The following is a 22159-nucleotide window of genomic DNA, read 5'->3' as shown; positions in this document are numbered from 1 at the left end:
GCACTGGCGTCAAAAACGGGCGCCGGCATCAAAAACGAGACGCTGGCGCCGTTTCGCGAATCTTTCGCCGTTTCGCAAAATTCGCAAATTTTTGGCCGAAACGGCGCAAGTTCACCCATCACTAATGATGACAGTATCCCTAGGCAAGAAACCACTGGCCAACCCTACAAAACTCACAGGCTACAGAAACCCAGTTTAACTTTATATTATCAAGCTTTATGTTTATAAGCACCAGAAATTAAGCTTTGAGATTGTGCTAATTCTGGAAAATATTACTAAGTCATCACTTTTTGTATATATATATATATATATATATATATATATATATATATATATATATATATATATATATATATATATATATATATATATATATATATATATATATATATATACACAAAAAGTGATGAATTAGTAATATTTTCCAGAATTAGCACTATTGCAATTGCTACTTTGTCTGCCACTGCTATTTGGTGGAAAACAGAAGAGTACAAACGCCCTGTCTGCCTGTGACCGGTGTGTAGGGTTCTCATTTAAGAAACACCCCCCGACCATCACACATGTGTGGACCAGCCTTTGCAATCAATCTTGCCATGTCACATGCTGCCAGTAAAAATGTGGCATGAAATAAAACAAGTGCAGCCCTGAACCTTAAGGTCTACAGCACTGCAGCCTGGTACTTTCATGCCAGCACCTTCAACCAATATTTACAATCCCTCTTAAAAGGTTAGGGGCCCATTTTCTTAGTTAAGTGAAGGAATAGAGGAAAAAAAACTTTGAATTTCGAATGTTTTTTTTAGCTACTTCGACCATCGAATGGGCTACTTCGACCTTCGACTACGACTTTGAATCGAACTAAAAATCGTTCGACTATTCGACCATTCGATAGTCGAAGTACTGTCTCTTTAAGAAAAAACTTCGACCCCCTAGTTCGCCACCTAAAAGCTACTGAAGTCAATGTTAGCCTATGGGGAAGGTCCCCATAGGCTTAGCAATCTTTTTATGGTAGAACAAAAATCGTTCGATCGATGGATTAAACGATTTTTCGCTTGATCGAACGAATATTGCTACATCCTTCGATATTCGAAGTCAAAGGATTTAACTTCGACAGTCGAATATCGAGGGTAAATTAACCCTCGATATTCGACCTTAAGTAAATTTGCCCCTTAATGTTCTGACTTATCTGTATCAGGCTTAGCTTTGTTACCATAAGACAATCTCCTTATCCCTCCTCAAAAGCTTCATGAATCTTGACAGAGTACTTCTCACAAGGTAAGAGTGATATCCAAGCAACTACGTTGGTGAGAAATCAGTATTCTAAGAATTCATGGCAACGTTAAAGTCTGCATTCTAAATTAATCACTATGTCGGGCACCTATAGCTGCCCATCTGCTTGATTTCTGCTTTATAGAGAGCAATTTTAAGCTTACTCACTATCATCAAAGACTTTCTGAGTTGTTCTTAACTTCCTCCAAATGAGTAACAATAAAATTATTTATAAATTGTTATTATGAATATTATATATTTATATATAATATAAATTTATTATAAATAAGTTGATCCTTCATAAAGCATGCCTAGCTCTGTCAAATGTCCTTTTAATACAGTAAATTTCCATTCATTCCCTAAATATAGTATATTAGTAAGACACATAGGACAATGTGGGTGAAAGGCAATGACAAGTTTGTGTAAAACCAGCAATAATCAGATGCACGACTGGTGCACCTATGGACACAACCCACTGTGGCAACCCTGACTTATGGACCAAGGTCTATTAGGTCCAGAGTAATGGCAGCTCCAAAGTTCCTCAGTGTCACCAGGTTCAGTTTCACATTAGTCACTAGAATAGGTAGGACGGATGCACTGACAAGAGCAGAAGTGTGTTTGAACACAAGTATCTTAATCAATTGCTTGAATATGCTCTTTCCATTTTATCCCCCCCCCTATATCTTACAATTACAAAAGGACATATACAGATTACTCAGATAATGTAGAACAATGTCATTCTAACCACAGCAACAAACCTTTTGTTACAGGTATGGGACCTATTATCCAGGATGCTTGGGACCTGGGATTTCTGAAATTTGGATCTCAATATCTTAATTCTACTAAAAATCTTTTAAACATGAATTAAACTCAATAAGATTGTTTTGCATCCAGCAAGGATAAATTATATCTTAGTTGGCATCAGGTGCAAGACACTGTTACATTTTTTTAATTATTTTATTAATATTAAGTTGAAGTGAGAAGGCCTTATTGTAAATCAGAGCTTTCTGGATAATGGGTTTCCGGATAAGGGACCCCTTACCTATAGTATAAAATACAATGTTGCTCAAACATAAAGGTACTCCTCCTGAGCAAAAATGTGGTATTAACACCTCACGTGTCACAGCTATTAAATCAGCAAACTTCTCTTGCCTTTTAATTAATTTATTGTTAATTAAGCATGGCTAGTGAGGTAGAACTTTGTGGAAGATTTTTATTCTATTTATCACTCATTATAATGAGCAGAAACTAGATAGAAAAAGGTGGTTCCATTTGTCAAGAAGATTTAATTTTGCTCCAAGGGAAAAAAATTGTAGACTTGTACAATTATTCCACTTTTAGACATTAACAATCTCGTTGTTTATGGTTGTTTTTTCTTAATAAGGAAAATTATTACTAATTCGATTATATGTCTAGTTAAAATCGGAGGATTATAAAACCATTAAAATGGTTCTGTGACTAAGCCTGAAGTTTTTAACACAGCTTTTATTTATGCTAAAATTTCATTCTGTTGTAGTCGTTGCACAATTCAAATATTTGTGTGCTATGGGAAATAGAAAAAAGTTCAGATTTATCAAAAGTTAAAATTCAAGTTGTTTTTTTCCCTGGTCATCACTAGGGATGTAGCGAACTGTTCTGCTGCGAACTAGTTCGCGCCCGCCGAATGTTCGCGAACGTTTGGGAACGTTCGCATTTTGAGTTCGCGTTCGATAGTTCGACCATTCGACCATTCGAATTCCTTCGACCGCTGAAAATCGAACGATTTCCATTCGTTCGAACGATTGTAAGCATTCGATCGAATGAAAAGCATTCGATCGAATGGCTTCGATCGTTCGATTCGAATGAAAATCCTTCGATCAAATGATTAAAATCCTTCGATCGTTCGAATCGAACGATTTTAGCGGGTGTTCGAAGTTCTCGAACTGTCCGCGAACATTCGCATTTTTTGCCGGTGTTCAGGAACACCAAATCGGCAGTTCGCTACATCCCTGGTCATCACATTTTCCCATGCCTTATCCCTGATAGTTTTAACCAGATCTTTTGGGGGGCTCAAACCTTCTGAGATATATATATACCAATGCAATCATTCTTTGAATGAAAATCTTTTTGATCTCTCCACTTGCTTAAGAATTCTTGATTTTTAAATTCTGCCCCAAAAGTATTGACTGCTCTAATAATAAAAGTTCAACTTGTTTAAATGTTTCAGTTACACCCACCACTGACTATAGAATCTCAACAGGTTTTAGGTGGCTGAGTTTTAAATTCAATTTCTTCCCATATTCAAGTTAAAGGGCATCAGAACCCAAAACATTGAAAATTCGAGTGGAAAAAAAAACATTTAAATCAACCAAAAAGACTTGTTTACAACCACAAGCCCAGCTGCATGTTTTCCTGCAGTCATTTGTGGATAAAACTTCAGGTTCTTGTGTCAAGTGTACTCCTTGCACTTCCATAAAGTTGCATTTGCAGGACGCAGAAAAACCTGGAGCTTCAGCCACCTCCAGGCCAGCCAGTAGCACCAGGGTTCTCACAGTGCCCTGCATCAGTGGGCGCAAGTGTCACTCACATACCGAACATCATATATGGTGACAACTTCACTTTGAAAATAATCTGTACATTTGTGTCAAATTTGTGTTGAAGTACATAAAGTGAAATTGTACACATTATGACACATCATACACAAATTCATCAGGCTCAGCTACCCCTTGCAACCACAACAGTCATGGAATTCTGGGAAAAATGCAATTGTGCTCAAAATTGAACACTGCTGCACTTAAATGAGCCCTCCCATTTTAAATTATGCACATAAAAGAGTATTAGGCTGAGCTATACTGTACCACTTCTGTTACTTACATCAATGCCAAATTATGCGGGGAGAAAATTAGAGCTAGTAAATCCGTCATTACTTTACTGTTTTAATAAATATGCAAAATGTATTGCAATTAGCAGAAGAAGGAAATCAGGGGATGCTAGCATCCCTTTAAAATAAATGTATTAATAGAAGAAGAGGGTTGTACATATACAGATATGGGATCTGATATCCAGAAACCCGGTATTCAAAAAGCTCAGAATTATGGAGAGAGGACATCTCCCATAAACTCCATTTCATCCAAATAATCAACATTTTTTTTAATTATTTTCTTTTATCTCTGTAATAATAAAACAGTACTGTGTACTTGGTCCAAACTAAGATATAATTAGTCCTTAGTGGAAGCATAACAATCCTATTGGGTTTATTTAATGTTTACATTTTTTTTAAGCAGAAGTATGAAGATCCAAATTACAGAAAGACCCCTTATTCAGGAAACCTCAGGCCCGAGCATTCTGCATAACAGGTCCCATACCTTTACTGTGTAGAGAAACTCCTGGTTTAATTGCTTAATATTGAGGTCTCTTTCAAAAATTCTATAGGTATTTCTTCATATTAATATGTCTCAGCTAATGGTGTGAGCGGAATATTACTAGCTTCTAGATTGCTAAGGCATATCAGTACATCAGGCAAATGAAAGTACAAAATACATATCTTCTTGGTTCCCGTGGCAGCCCACAGAATAACATTGCGCATTCAACTTGAATTCAAGCCCTTTTCCCAGTCTGCTCAGTTTGAAATGCCACTTGGGATTTGATTACAGGTCCTTGGCCTTGCATACCTTTAATCCTTTGTACTACAATTGCAAGAGGAACAGTAAAATTAATTTAAGAATAATACAAGTGAACCCACTACATTTCCATATGACCACTATGCAATTGAAGCAGTGCAGGAGACTTGATTATTGCAGGAATGAGGAATCATCACTATATTTATGTGTATATAGAGTAATCAACTTAAAGGGCATCAGAGCCCAAAAAATGAATAGATGAAAACTTACTGAAACTTACTAAACCTACTTTAAAAGCCATTGCTCATATTTCAAAAACAGTTTTCAGGGGTTTTTTTTGTTTAGTCATGGCCTGAATCAACCAGTACATTATAACATGCTAGAAAATAATACTTTTCTAGAAAAACGACAAAAAATATATATTAATATGAGCCGTACTCAGGTGATATAAAGTTATCAAAAATTAGGAATGCACCGAATCCACTTTGCATATGCAAATTAGGAAGGGGAAAACATTTTTTACTTCTTTGTTTTGTGACAAAAAGTCACGTGATTTCCCTCCCGACCCTAATTTGCATATGCAAATTAGGACTCGGATTCCGTTTGGCTGGGCAGAAGGATTTGGCCGAATCCTGCTGAAAAAGGCAGAATCCTGGCCAAATCTCGAACCGAATCCTGAATTCGGTGCACCCCAAAAATATAAAAATATGGGGGCACAGTATATACCAGGGCTGCAATGCATTAAAGTTTCATTGGTATCAGTGCAGCTCTTCTAACTGCAGTTTCTAGACATGTCTCTTAATTTTCAAGTACTCTTGTATTTTCCACATTTATCCAAAAAAAAAATATTGAAAGCTTGCAATTAAAAGTGTAGCAGCTGGAATTCAAGCTATTTAAAAATATTCAAGTTTTTGAGATTTTTGTAAATATGTTGGCTATTAAGACAAAAACATAATTTTTTTAGTAAATCTGCCTCCAATCATCAAAGCATATGTAGGGATGTGAAAATCTTAGACACCCTTACACATTACAGACAGGCACATCCCTAGTAATATGGACACCTCAGTGGGTCCTTGTGAGGACCTTGTGCTTATGTAACCCTGTAGTTCACACAGTGTACACCAGATGGCACTGTGCCAGAGTATAAAAGGTTTAGGAACCATGTGTTCTGGGTCCATTGCTTTAGCCCAATCAAGCAGGCTGGAAGGGAATGGGTAGTGTCGACCCTAGGCGCCTTGGCCCTAGTAATTAGACAGCTATACTCAATTATGGATCACTCTAGGAGTGATAGAGAGGTTATTTAGTTGAGCAGCTCAAGGCTCCGCCGAGGAGTTTAGAGGGATTAAGATCCCAGGGTATTACTAAACCGGAGTAAGGTCTAAAGTGTTGAGATATCCAACAAATGAATTACCAGCTTATCCCCAATCTTTGCAATAGCAGGCACTCCTTTCAAAGGTCACACCGTATAGACCTCAATTAGCATCAGCAAGAAGATAGTGAAAGGATGCCATAGACTGCAGAGCTCTGCTGCGTTAGTGCTTTATTGTACACACGACATGTTTCGAGTCACATGGACCCTTTCTCAAGTGTCACACTTGAGAAAGGGTCCATGTGACTCGAAACATATCGTGTGTACAATAAAGCACTAACGCAGCAGAGCTCTGCAGTCTATGGCATCCTTTCACTATCTTCTTGCTGATGCTAAAGTGTTGAGATAGGGATGATAGGAATTCCCCTAGTCTGCCACTGGAAGATATCCTGAAAACTGGGCAATACCCATCACATGCTGTCAATTTACTCTCTGCTGTTTATTCCCTAGCCTGTGGGGATTCAGCCTATACGTGCTGTGAGTATATGCTTCCTTTATGCTGCTTTGTATGTTCTATGCTCCATTGTGGATCAATGTTGCTGAATGATCTATGTGCTATTGTTCAATAAATACAGTTCTATGTTCAACCGTTAAAGAACTACTGGCACCCATCATTGTGCTATCGCACCCGGTTACAGTTACACTACACCCTGCCTCCACCGCGTTGCTAGGGCTTGCCCCTGAGAAAGAGAGCTCATCTGTGGTATCAGCCCACAAAGGAAAGTAGCTAAAACTGCCCTCACGCAAGTCAGTTTACTATAGCGCTACAAATACATTTCATGGCGTTGCTGGTCCTTTAATCAGAATGGGAAAACAAATACACTCAGAGCTTTCTTTGTGAGAAAACAACATTATTAAATCAACAAAAGGCACAAAATGAAAAGCAGAAAAACAGAATTCTGCCATCTACCTGACAAAGAATAGAAAATCTTGTGTTTGCTACAAATTTCTTGTTTAGTAACATAACATGGTTTAATGCAGTGAATCTCTCCTGCCACCAAGGCAGATTTAAACAATCCATAAGTGGGTGATTGATTCTGGCAGATTCACTTGTGTGACTGATCGATCTGTGTGTGCTCTTTTAAGAATTCTTTAAAGCTGGAAGAGAGGGGTTGGAGGGCAGGCCAGGCCACTAATACTTAGCACAGAGACAGCTAAAGTGAAGGATGTTATAGTTACTCTAATTCATAAAGGGATTTTACACAGACATATCTATTTATAAAAACAACAGAAATACATATTTACGGCTAAGTTGCTACATAGCAACATGAAATGACTTACAGTATAGCAATAACATATTTGCTTTAATTGTCTAACTTAAAATAAAAAGTCTAATGAAAAATAAATTCTCAGAGGTTGTTATGAGTATCTGTGCTGGGTCATTTTAGCATTTTTCTGTTTATCCCCCTTTTGGGATTAATTATCTGTAATCTGCAAATTAAAGATGGACTTTTATGAAAATCAGTGGCAAAACCAATAAACGTTGGTGTTGGAAATATTAAGAAGTGAATGTATAATTATTTCCCTCTTATTGATAATAAGATTCTATGAAAGTGTTAATGGATCAGCTTGCAGTTTTAGTCATGGTCATAATGTCGCAAGCTGACTGGCCAACACTTTGCACTTTGCACCCTGGCCCACCATCTGTAAATAACCCCTATAATGCTGTATTTAACCAAAAAAACACCCATTCTATAAGTTTCTGAATACCAGGAAATTTTTGAAATATGGATCTCAAGCAACCATTTACTGTATGTTTAATGTAGGACTGTGATCTGGAAGACATTTGGGGGCCCATTCACTAAACTCGAGTGAAGGAATAGAGGAAAATAGAGGAAAATAGAGGGACAAAAAAATCGATTTTCAAATGTTTTTTTTGGCTACTACGAAACTAAAAATCGAACTAAAAATCGTTCGAATATTCGACCATTCGATAATCGAAGTACTGTCTCTTTAAAAATTTCTTCGACCCCCTAGTTCACCACCTAAAACCTACCGAGGCCAATGTGGGAAGGTCCCCATAGGCTTGCTAACAATTTTCTGATCGAAGGATAATCCTTCGATCGATGGATTAAAATCCTTTGAATCTTTCGATTTGAAGGATTTAATCGTTTGATCGAACAATTATTCCTTCGATCGTTCGATCGAACGAATTGCGCAAAATCCTTCGACTTCGATATTCGAAGTCGAAGGATTTTAATTCGGCAGTCGAATATCGAGGGTTAATTAACCCCCGATATTCGACCCTTGATACATCTGCCCCCAAGTGAAGAGCTACTGACATATCATTATCCATCTTTTGGGAATTGTGCTATTTAACTTTGACTATACAGTAACTGCATGAAACTCTTTTTTCATTTAAACAATAATTGTTTTCGTTTTTTAACAGTAAGATTTATCTTTTCACGGAAAGTAAATCAGAGAAGAAGGAGGAAATGATAGAAGAGAGACTCATGGGCTTATAATATACATAATTCTGATTTGAGTATGTTTTGTTCCCAGCGTATTCTTTCCTGGTCTAAACATCTTGGGCCTAATATACACAAAGTAAACTGAAGCAGGAAAATGTAAACATCATGTATGCCTTTTGTATTCCACCACCAAGTTTAAACTTCATTACAGATTCCATTGGAAATCCTGCGTACAGCACTACTTATCAGACCAATAGATGTTTATGTGCTTTGCGTAAATTAAATTCCCATCTGACCCCAGCTTTTATTACTGGCAGTTGCCCTTCTTTGCAAGAAAAGTGAGTGTAACCTATAAGCTCACACTTACACAGAGACACATAGGCATCCATAGAAATTGCAGTTGCTTAGCACATTGCCTTTGCTTTGCTTATCTCCATTAATGGTTAATATATTATAATCATCGTATTACTAATTGTGCTTCCACACTGTTTGAAATTACAGCATCTCCTATTAATCAGAAGAGCCAAATATTAAAGCAATAAATAATTGTACGATTACTTACAGTGTGCCTGCCAGTACATTGCACTATTATAGATAAGAGAAGTGAAATTATGTGAGCATGTAGCAATCCACTTATCAAGAGGGCACACATGAGCAATTTAAAATCTCTCTCTCTCTCCGTTTTGTCTTATAAATATTAATGAAATGTTTCTTCCCTGTGTTAAGTCTTTAGCCCTGGTTTCCCTTTTAAGATCCTAGAAGGAAAAAGAGCCCAATACCCAGTGACCTTAGAATCATCAGAAGTGGTATTTTAGTAAAGACCCTTAAGCTAGAGAAGGACACGCAATGCACTGTAGAGCAACGTAATACATTTCCTCCAAGCAATGAAGAGTTTAATATTTCAAGAAATGCATTTTAGTGTTTTGAAGCAACTGTTCTGATGTTGGTACATAAAATGCTTTATAGAAATATTTGCTTTATATGCAGTACTGTATTAGGGGCTGCTATGCTGCACATAGTCATGAAAATAAATCTTTAGTGGCCTTTTCAATGAATTCTTCAGTTCTTCACCATTCCGTATTGGAAACCTGCAGAAGAGCATAAATTGCACTTGAACATAGAAAAGAAACATACCATAATCTGCCAATGGAAAGTAAAATATGAAATATTCAGTATGTAAGTGGTGCATCTTTAATTCAAAGGGACTCTGTATTGCTACAGAAACTGTAATAGCTAGAAGCTATCTGAAATGACCCCATCTTTAGCAGATGTGTGCTGCTGCCTCTCGACTGTATCAGAGACCTACTGGCCCTTGTATGAGCCAAAAAAGATCCCCTTACAATTCTGTATGATATTGGGGTGTGTTTTCTTTTTGGTAGGACAAGAACAAATAGTACTGGCTGTAGACTAAATTTGATTGCAGGTGTCATTTGTGGTCATTGTGTCTCTATGAGGCCCCAGCATTGAACTGACTGATACAAGCTCTTTATAAAGGAATAAAGAACATTTGTACAAAGGATATACAGTATACAATGTTGTTGTTCTACAATGCACAGCTTTCTCCAACATATGTATATGGATTAAAGAATTTAAAGAGCTATAGACCAAATAGATGGATTCTTAAAGCAACATGGCACTTTGTTTCAAGCTAACAGCCCAAATGATTTGAGAATATGCTCCAATAAGACTCCCCACTGACCTGTTTACACTATATTTTACTCCATAATCTTGGTTCCAAATGGTTGTTACTAAAGGACTTGTAGCTCTGAAAACCTTCACAGCACTATATCCAACCTTTTAAAGTTTAATTATAATGTAATAGTGGCAAACAGCAATTGCATAGCTATGCCAGTATGTTAGATGACAGTGAGATGACTGGATAAGAATAATTCTCAATTGAGAAGTCTTCCGCCTTAGGCGCCTACTTTGGAGAAATGGTGGGAGCAAAGAGTCCCTTTTTCATGGCAGGTGTACATCCCTCATCCATGGACTACTCTGGGATATGCAAGCATTAATGAAATCCAAAAGAGATGAGTTACTGTATATACGGAATAATATTTCCTGTGTTCTTTTCTTATTGTTAGCAAAACAGGTTGTTACAAAGGTGAACATTACCAGTTATACCAAAAGGAAATGTATTGGAATAAAAGAGATAAATGAAAGAAGGACTGAAATCAGTTGGCTTCAGAATCAACCAAACTTGGTCCATCCTATGCATCTATTAGTATTGCTATTTCTTCAGATAAAACAGACTTCAAATTTGTCTCATCTGTTGGGCTAAATAATCATTTGATTAACTTTAGTTCATGATTTTTCTTCCCTCTGGATCAAAAGCTGGCTCCCAAAGTCAACTGATTTTCAGAGACAAAATTCAAAGTGTTTGATCTTCAAGAAAAAAAGAGCACATCAGTTCAAATGCTGTAGTTTTAACTTACACAGTCGGGCAAAGCCGATGTGATTAAACAGATTTTCCTTGTTCTTGTAGAGTATTATGTTGTCAAGCCTTCCTGTAAGATACAACTGACAGAAGTATTACTTTTAGCTCATCAGGGGGCAGTCTCATTTGTATTCATCTTCTACTCTTTTAATTGTGAGAGTTATGTCACACAATTTAAAATATCTGACATTAATGTTGGCTCTGTAATGTTCAAACCAGGAAGAACATTGCTTCCTTGAAGCCAGATTTAACTGTGTGCAAACAAAAAATGTTCTCATTTGCTGATGAGGGGGGATATATATTTTTTTTTAACTGTTAACCAAAAGACATATAGATTTACATAGAACATTAAAAGGTGTGTTGCCTGCTTTATATAAGAAGGTCCTGCAAATTGATTTTGGTTTTCTTTTTATGTGTATTCCCTTCCACTAGAATGAGAGAAATTATTGAGATACTTATCTCTGTTTAACTGAACTCTGTATAAAGCCTTCTTGTGTCCTTAAAGATAAGAAGAAGCTGGTGATGCTGTTTTTCAACTTCAATGATTTTCATTGTTTCAGCAGCAAAATTATAGATTTTACCTTGATTAAAGCAATAAAAGGATGCATTTACAATATGCATCCTTTTAATTAGACCCTGTTGAATACTTGTAACTTTTCTTTCTAAGGTCACAAGAAGAGGACACATGTACAGTAACATCACCAAGAACTGAACCTAGCTATATTCTGAACATATATATATATATATATATATATATATATATATATATATATATATATATATATATATATATATATATATATGTACAGTATATATATATACCATTCCACGGGGCTAACAGCACTCACGACAAAGTTAGTAAGTATGCCTGTAAATAAAGACCAATTTTATTCATCTATAAACCCTGAGATTGACTTCTTTTGGAGGTATTGTGTGTATATATATATATATATATATATATATATATATATATATATATATAACAAAACAAATTACCCCAGCGCTCCCATTATATAGCCTTAAAGGAAAACTATACCCCCAAAATGAATACTTAAGCAACAGATAGTTTATATCAAATTGAATGACATATTAAAGAATCTTACCAAACTGGAATATATATTTACATAAATATTGCCCTTTTACATCTCTTGCCTTGAACCACCATTTCGTGACTCTATCTGTGCTGCCTCAGAGATCACCTGACCAGAAATACTACAACACTAAGGGGCACATTTACAAAGCTCGAGTGAAGGATTCGAATAAAAAAAACTTCAAATTTCGAAGTGTTTTTTTGGCTACTTCGACCATCGAATGGGCTAGTTCGACCTTCGACTACGACTTCGACTTCGAATCGAACGATTCGAACTAAAAATCGTTCGACTATTCGATCGTTCGATAATCGAAGTACTGTCTCTTTAAGAAAAACTTCGACCCCCTAGTTCGGCAGCTAAAAGCTACCGAACTCAATGTTAGCCTATGGGGAAGGTCCCCATAGGCTTGCCTATGTTTTTTGGATCGAAGGATATTCGTTCGATCGATGAATTAAAATCCTTCGAATCGTTCGATTCGAAGGATTTAATCGTTCGATCGTTCGATCGAAGTATTAGCGCTAAATCGTTCGACTTCGATATTCGAAGTCGAACGATTTTACTTCGATGGTCGAATATCGAGGGTTAATTAACCCTCGATATTCGACCCTTAGTAAATGTGCCCCTAACTGTAACAGGAAGAAGTGAGGAAGCAAAAGGCAGAACTCTGTCTGTTAATTGGCTCATGTGACCTTACATGTGGTTTGTATGTGTGCACAGTGAATCTTACGATCTCAGGGGGCGGCCCTTATTTTTTAAAATGGAAATTTTCTATTTATGATTACCCAATGGCACATACTACTAAAAAAGTATATTATTATGATAATGGTTCATTTACATGAAGCAGGGTTTTACACATGAGCTGTTTTACTCAGTATCTTTTAATAGAGACCTACATTGTTTGGGGGGTATAGTTTTCCTTTAAGGAAAAAACAGATTGAAAGGAAAATGTCTGTATTTAGTAAAAAGAGACAGTTTTAGTTACATGGTTTGTAGAAGTTATGCATACGCTGTTGCGCCCGTCGAGGCATCAGTCCTAACTAAGTGAAAAGAGTATTTTCTTTGGGGAGACGAAAGACATATAAAACATATATGCTGGGCTTTTGTATGACCATAATATTTAAAGTGCAATGTAGGATGCGAATTGCCATGTTTTTATATCCAAAATTCCAGCATCGTTGCAGTGCACAGTGCTGCATTTGCTTTAATTGCATCCGATACATCTTTAATTGTAGCTCGACTGCACTGTATTTTGTAGTCAGTGCTATTTTAAAACTATTTACATGTGGACTTTATTTTAATGTAATTCTTATTGAGTTTTAAGCCCGCACTAGCTTCCTTGTGAATTGGTCTGTAGAAAGAGCACAATGCTCTCATTATGAATTCAACAGTGAATGGAAAACACTAATCTTTAGACTTTAATATAATGAGTTCAACCAATGCAGTTCATGTAAAAGATTAACAGTTAAAAAGCACTTAAAAAATATTGCATATAATATATATGCATAAAAATGATAAATGTTTCTAGGACCTCAACAGCATCCTAAGGGATTGGTGAATTTTTTTGCCTTGTTTCGCCGTGGAAATGACGCCCATAGACTTGTACGGCATCATGCGTCAAAAAAATTTGACGCGCAACGAAAAAAATTTGACGCGTGTCAAAATTTTTTTTGATGCCCATAGACTTTAATGGGCGCCAGCGACATTTTGCCGGTGGCAAATTTTTGGCAAAATGAAACGGCTAAAGTTCGCCAATTCCTCTTTATATATGAATTGACAGTGTGTGTGTTCCACCACCATGTCACACTTGCTTCAGAAGATAATATTAACTGATATTTTATCAGTTGTCATTCAGTAGCATGATGGTTAAGAACATCAAGGGGCACCTTTACTTAGGGTCGAATAACGAGGGTTAATTAACCCTCGATATTCGATTGTCGAAGTAAAATTTACCGCAATTCGTTTGATCGAACGATAGAAGGAAAAATCATTTGATCGAACAATTAAATCCTTCGAATCGAACGATTCCAAGGATTTTAATCCATCGATCGAACGATTCGAAGTCGTAGTCGAAGGTCGAAGTAGCCAATTCGATGGTCGAAGTAGCCAAAAAAATTCTTCGAAATTCAAAGTTTTTTTTATTCTATTCCTTCACTCGAACTAAGTAAATGTGCCCCCAAGTGTAAGATCTTACAGACCTCCGCAAACAAATGTAGCATAAAGAAGTTACATAGTTACATAGTTACATTGGGTTGAAAAAACACAAAGTCCATTAAGTTCAACCCCTCCTAATGAAACCCAGCATCCAAACATACACACACTGACCCCTCCATACCATGAATTATAATTATATATATATATATATATATATATATATATATATATATATATATATATTTGTTGTAAATGATGTTGAGGGTTGTGTGACACGTGATAGTACTGTATAAATGAAAGGATTCTACTTGCTGGGACTACATGGCATGATTACAATTTAGGAGATTTACAAGGTTTTTTCATTGTCTCTTAACCAATGTGTGTTGATAGATTGTAATAATCTGTATGTACTAGTAGTAATAAGTGCTACTATCCAGCACACAGGGTTTCATATATAAATAGCTAATTTGGGTACTTCACCTCTTACATACAGTATGCTTCCACTTACCATCCTTACTAACTAAAATGTCTACAATATAGTTCTACTTGGCATCTTAGGGTGGTATTGCATACATGGAATCTCTGGCTACACGGCTACAGTGCCCTAAGGATACTATGTCCTGAGATCTTCAGTAGATTTACTACAGAGCCAATATGACTCCGGTTTATAAGAATAGTTTACCTTTGATGTAGACATTGATATTCTGAGACACATTACAATTTTTTATTTTTTTTATGGTTTTTCATTAATTTAGCTTTTTGTTCAGAATCTCTCCAGCTTGGTATTTCAGCAGCTATCTGGTTGCTAAAGTCCAACTTACCCTAACAACCAGGCAGTAATTTGAACAAGAGACAGAAATATGAAAAGAAGAGGGCCTGTATGGAAAGATAAGTAATACAAAGTAACAATAGCAGTAAAATTATGGCCACAAAGAGCAATGGGTTTTGGCTGCTGGAGTTTATACCCCCATTTGAAAATTTTAAGGGTCAGAAGAGGAAGGCTAATAATGCAAAAACTATTTAAAAAAATGAAAAAAAAAAACAACTGAAAAGCTGCAGGTAATAGGACATTGTATAAAATACTATAAGTTAACTTAACTGTGAAACACCCCTTTGAATCTCCATAGCTGAAAAATGTAGATGTAGAGCTGTAAAGTCACATATAATGATCAATGTATCATCTACCCTTACCATTTAAGCAAACATTATATTCAGGACTAGAACTATTCCTTTGTCTTTACAACATACGCTGTATGTGGTCATCTTACACGGTCCACAGAACCCAAAGAAATAATTCCCCAAAAATGCAAACAGGAGACAATTGAGAAAATGGATTTCATCTAAATATATCCCAATATCTCTTGAAAACATTGAATTAGAGTTCACATTCCTAATACTGCAATCTTTGTAAAGCACATTATATGAAAGTATGAAAAGCAAGATGAGCAGCATGTCTTTTCTGTAGATTTCTAAGATAGATGGAGCAATTTAAAAGCTGTACTTGGTAGTCATGGCACAGAAGGGCAGAGCCTAAATCCCTCCTGTTGGCTATGGCGGTGAGATTAGCGGAGAAGCTACTTGTGGATATTAACGCAGAAAGCCTGTTAATCCTATTTAAGTAATAGCTGGCTACCTGCTGTTGAATGCAATTCAGAACATGCACTTTGTGTCATAAAGATTTAAATGACTATATTTCAAGACTGCTGAGATTTCTGCAGTGCGTCACAGTTCCACAAATAATTATTATGTGAAATTTTTTGTCAACCTTTTTTTTCCGGCTGCTGTTAAAAATGAAATAATGAAAGTGAATTAAAGGCATGCCTAATGGGCCATTGCAGTACTTATTGCAATAATTATTCACTCAGGGCCAGATTTCCACTCAGAGGTTCCCGGGGCCTCAGGGTCCTAGCGCCCACTGTCCGCGTGCATGCGCCATTGCGCCATTGCGCCATTGCGAGGGGAACTGTGCATTCCCAATACATTAAGATGCGGCTGGGCGGCATGCTGCCCCTTAAATTGTGCCTCGCCACAAATCCGATCCTATATTCACTCACGGCTTGAAATAAAGAAAAAGAAAAGAACAACATATTACCTGATTTCCTCCCATGCCATGACAGTTGAAAATTCCCACTTTTTCGTTTTCTTTACGACCCATGTTATCCAGGCATTGGTTTGTTTCTACATTGCGTATCTAAAACAAAACAATTGTTAAAATGTGTGCATTTTGGGTTCTGTTTCTTCATTTTATTTTACCTTCCATCACAACAAATTCATATAGAAGATTTTGTGAAATCACAATAAAGATAAGAAAATCCTGTCAAAATCTTCACTTGCTTCTTGGAAACCTTTGTTTTGTCATGTGTAAAAGTCCTGGCTTTGCTAAAAAAAAAAAAAAGTGGCCTGGAGCAAAGTGCTTGCTGTTTTGTTTCTGAATCTGCTGTTTTTTAAGTGAAACTGTCGTTTTTCTGTCAAAACAACCATTTCCTAGAACGGGACATCCAATTGTTTACTCCGTGTCCATAAGCATTTAAGCCAAATCCATATCTTTATTCATTTATAAACTGCCAATTCCTACATGTTTAGGAGTGGTCTGAAAAGCCAGGAAGTTCACTAATTCTTTATAACCAAGAACACTTATTAAGAAAATATTTGTTGATGCTTTCCCTGTTTAAAGGTGGCAATAGACGTTACAATTATGATCAATGGTCACAGGAAAAATTGTTAATTTTCAATACCAACTGTTAGAGCTGAGTTGTTAGCTATACAGGTAGAAACAATAGAATTCTACCTGTATCTGACGATTCAGCACTAACAGGTGCCTTCAAAGGTGCCCAATCAAAATTTTATGGCCAGTCGATCCAAGTCTCCTGCCGATATTGGTTGGCTGGTCTCCCGCCAAACAACAAATATTTTGTACGATATTATTGGTGTGTCTATGGCCACCTACAGCTCAAATATTAGTGTAAAGGACACATACTTGTGAAGACCACATCTATGTTGCACCACACTTTGCCATCAAACCTAACTCACTATATATATATTTGTACGAAACAAACATTGACCCCAGCATTATATATTATGGTGGACCCAGCCTCAAATTGGCAAAATGAGCACAGCCTAAAATTGGTGCAATGGCTCCAGCATTAAATGATACAGTGAACCCAACATAAATTAGCACAATAACTCCAGCAATAAATGGGAAAGGGAACCCAGCATAAATTGGCACGATGTCCCAAGCATTAAATTAAACCTTGACCCTACATTAAATTATCATAATGATAATGATATGCATCGTAAACATGTTTTTATAGCACTGGAGTTGTACAGGACTTGCCTTAGGTTCTAATCAGGTGCAGTGTTCCTCTTTAGAATTCCAATTCAGAATTACAAAATGGTTTTTCAAAAAAGGGAATTTCTCTCTCAGCGAGAATGAATTGCGCTCTGACTTGAGCTGTCTACAAATTTCTCCAGAATGCAGCTCATTTCTACAAAGACTTAAAGACAGGAAGTATTTCCAAAATGGGTTGCTAAAGAAACAGTTTAAAACACTATATCCTACTCACCCAAAACCAATTGCACCCAAAACCAATGCTTTATGAAGCCAGCTACTATAAACAGGAAGACAGAGACAGTGAGACAGGAGACACAAGCCACTTTCTATGGGACCAAGGCAGGGTGCTAGCTCAGGGCATCCAGTCCTATCCATTGAATGATTTGGAAATTTTGCAAATAATATACGAACTTAAATGAGCATCTGTAGCAAATTGATTTCTTCAGAGATGTTTGATCTAACTGTAAGCCCTTTTCCATTAGCTTCTAAATCTTAGCATGTCTGACAGGAATGCATTTAGACACTTTATGTCCCTGCTTTTGACACTTGTGACATACATCATCAGTTTTAAACACACAATGTCACCAATAATTATAGTCATCTAGAAACAGAGGTGTAAAAGTCAACCATGTTCCACTGGCATCTCTCAAACCCTTTCGGCAAAAACAAATGAACTGATGAAATCCTGAGCTCTACTGAATGTGGATGGCACCAACCATGCTAAAAAATCACATTACAAATTGAGTTATTGCAGAAGTAATGGCATGCAGTAGGGTTTATTTTTCAGTTAAAGGAAATGAAATCGTATTGCTCAAACATAAGTTACTAGACTATGATTCCCCAATATATGACTATGACTAAGTGTTTGTAACAAGAAACGCATAAGGCTGTGGACACAATAAACTCTTTTACATTGCTTCAACAGCCTGGTGGAAGCCTTCTTTTGAGTGCCTGCTGCAAAGTATTTTCTGTTTATCCACTCCCCATGCTGAGGCTTAGGGCGGTGCACCTGGGCCTCTTCCCTTTTGTGGTGAGTACACAAATTTACTATTGGAAACCTCTCACTCAAGTTTTATCACATGATTCCCCAATACTCCAATGTAATGTATTTCCTCAGTCCTCTAGGATCCTCTAATAAGCATGCAGACTACCCTGGTTAGATCCAGGTCCCCATATGGCCCAAATTGCAGAGCACATGACTTGGGGAGTCCATTACTTATTCCTTAGGAATATGTTAAGTACAGGGCTCTGCATTATTTGCTCCCTCAATGATGCAAAGTAGGTGGAGTTGCAGGGGACATTTGGAAGAACATGGATGACATACCAATGTTAATTAGGTATCTGGGCCCCTGTTTTGAAGAACAAAAAATTTCTTTTGCATATCAGCTATAAGAGAGAGAGCACTTTACTCATATATGACAGTACCCCTTAATTTAGTTTCATATTTCAGATATTTTATAAATAACTAGTGATGGGCAAATCTGTGCCAAAAACGACAAAACAACGAAAAATTTGAAAAATGTATTGAAGTCAATTGGTAATTTGAAGTCAAATAATTGTGACGTGCGTCAATTTTAATATACGCGACTATTTGGTTCAAATGCATTAAAGTCAATGGGAGTCCGAATATTTTTGACGCGCAACAATTTTTACCTGTGCCCCAATTTAGACAAGATTTTTTTTGGTGCGGCAGATTTTTCAGCAGTGAATTGACACCACAAATTCATGTCTGGCAAATTTATTCCCCCCATCCCTACATATAACCTGGAAAAAACATTGACTCATTGACATGTCATACTCAGACCATAGGTAATTCAGATTAAATCAAGCAAGAGTGAATTAAATATGTAAAGTACATTAAAACAGTCACTAAAGAGTGAAACAGTCAGGAAGCTGTGTTCAGTAAAAGTCTCTTTAATATTCAGAAATAACATTAAAAATTAGTTTTTGTACTTTGTACTAGTTGATCGTTTTACCTTTTCTAACTCAAGATGGGTTATAAATAAACATAATCCTGCGAATCAGCGCTAGTTTTAGGGACTGTGTTTTATTAAAACAGTTAAAAACTTGTAGGCTTTGTCTGGCCAATTTATGGTAAGAAGAGTACTTATAGTATTACTTTTTTATAAGAATGATGTAACTTACATGCATAAAGAACAACTATACATTCATTATTATTTATGTGAATGTGTCTAATGGAAACATTAAGCTGAGTAAGCTTAATAAACTCAATGCATATCTATTTTAATTTTGCTTTACTTCACCTAGATTGACTGAAGGTATTGTTGGCTCAGCTGCAGTCTTATCCTTGACTAAGCAGTCATTGTCTCTCTGACAGGCTAGCCAGATGCTACATGATCACCAGAAAAACTTACTAAAAGTTGAAATGTTTGCATAGGGCTAGTAACCCAGATCAACAATTCAGCAGAGAGCATTTACCAGTAAGTCAATAAAGAAATACATCTGTAGTTAAAAAATAATAGAGCGCAAAGATTTTTTAACTACAGATTTCTGAATATTTGGAGAGGGAGTACTCCATTACTAAAGCAGCAGAATTGGTGATTTTTTCAACTGGTACCAATTTCTGCTAACCTCCACCTCAAACAGCGGCGCAGGTGTAAAATTGGCATAAAGAATTACAAGTGGCTTTTTATGTCTCCTATCTTACCAATTACCAACAGTGACTGTACTATGATATTTTCAATATTAAGTCAATTTATTTAAGGGGTTGTGAGTTGCTGTGGAGGGCAGACACTGATAAAAACATCCACAAAATGATTTTTTCATGTCCACAGTTTAAAATGAATTAATGTAAACTTACTCAGGTTCTATACTATACTATCTAAAACTGCTAATATCTCAGAAACCACTCAAATAGAAAATATAGAACCTTTTACTAAGCAAAATATATCAGGACATTTTTATAAGATATAGTATTTCATTGGTCAATATATTTAATATTTGCATACACAAATATCTTGGATAACCTGTGAAATGATGTCACCAGTTATAACTGGTGATGACTGATGGAGTTTGTGTCACATGACAAAAATATGAGCATATTAGAAATCGGCTTGAAGTTCCATTACGTGCATAAAAAGACCCTTCCATATGGTTATGGAATGCCTCAGTGAATTTAAATATCCTAATATTTTACAATAAGGATACTTTATTAACTATACATTACATAAACAGGTATGGGACCTATTATCCAGAATGCTCGAGACCTGGGATATTCCAGATAATGGATCATACCTTAAGTCTACTAGAAAATCATGTAAATATTAAATAAACCCAATAGGCTGGCTTAACTTCCAATAAAGAGTCATTATATCTTAATTGGGATCAAGTACAAGGTACTGTTTTATTATTACAGAGAAAAGGGTAATTAATCATTTTTAAAAATTTGGATTATTTGGATAAAATGGAGTCTATGGGAGATGGCATTTGCATAATTCAGAGCTTTATGGATAACGGGTTACTGGATAATGGATCACTTAATGGAATTCGCAGCAAATTCGCACCTGGCGAATAGATTCGCCCATCACTAATAATTATGAGTATCTGCCTTTTCAGTTCACCAAGTTCTCTTACATACTGTGTCATGCTTACCTATAGACAAGATATTGGTGAAAGAGTAGTGAAATGATATTGCACAAGTTCTCTAGGAAATTCCATTTCACTTTTAAAGGTGTTATGAAGAATTTTTACAGCTGTTTCTTCAGCCTTTGATAAATGTGTCCATTTTATAAAAATGCCAAAAAAAACTGTACATAAGTCTAACAGTTATCAATTGCTCAGTAGCACTAAGGGTGCTTCTCCTCAATCCCTCAAGTTGTGAAGATAAATAACAGGCAAGAATGGGAAGTCTACATAAGAAAAACATACAATTTAATTACACACCAGGGGTATGAAAGCTCCTGTAATAATTGTGCTGGCACAAACTGAAATAACTATTCCTATAAACATGATGTAAGATCTGCAGATAGGCCAGAAGATAATTCCTTTAGCTTTAGCTATCAATACATGACCAAACCCGTGCTCAGGAAACAAATTCAGATGGAATTTTAAATTCTAAATGTAATCATTGGCTTTTCTCAAATGAACAACCCAGCCAGATGATGTATCCACACTGGGGAAAATGTACTTTCCTGCTTAATATGAAATTAATTTGGTTATAGTGACATGAGCTATTTTCCTGCTGAAATAAAATGCTACAATGCGGTTTAGAATGAAAGAACAGAACATTATACCACACCCTGCTCTGTATGAGAAGGCATATTTTAAAGGGGCAGTATACGCTTGTTTAACAAGAACACAACAAATCGGGCATGTGCTGAATATACTTTTTGCTTTATTGTTTTAATTAACACAAATATCCTGGATATCCTGTGAGCTAAACAGGGCAAACAAAGAAGCTGAAGTTATGGTCCTTGTGAAGCAGATAATTAGGTTACCGGTATACAAACCACTCCCTTCCCCCGCCTTGGTTGTGACTGTTTTG

The 22159-nt window shown here is 36.3% G+C and overlaps 1 protein-coding gene across 4 annotated transcripts in view; it reads right to left on the bottom strand.

Annotated features, from left to right (window-relative positions):
* The window catches only part of galnt13.S (polypeptide N-acetylgalactosaminyltransferase 13 S homeolog), a 170924-nt gene that overhangs the window by 25552 nt on the left and 123213 nt on the right, over positions 1–22159 (bottom strand). For all 4 annotated transcript variants that reach the window (XM_041577760.1, XM_041577761.1, XM_041577762.1 and 1 more), the window contains 1 exon segment: positions 16417–16515. In XM_041577760.1, coding sequence (XP_041433694.1) covers positions 16417–16515 — 99 coding nt within the window.

The sequence above is a fragment of the Xenopus laevis genome, chromosome 9_10S, assembly GCF_017654675.1.
Source record: "Xenopus laevis strain J_2021 chromosome 9_10S, Xenopus_laevis_v10.1, whole genome shotgun sequence".
Lineage (NCBI taxonomy): Eukaryota > Metazoa > Chordata > Amphibia > Anura > Pipidae > Xenopus > Xenopus laevis.
Note: the sequence above shows the minus strand (reverse complement) of the source record. Positions and strands in the feature narration are given on the sequence as shown.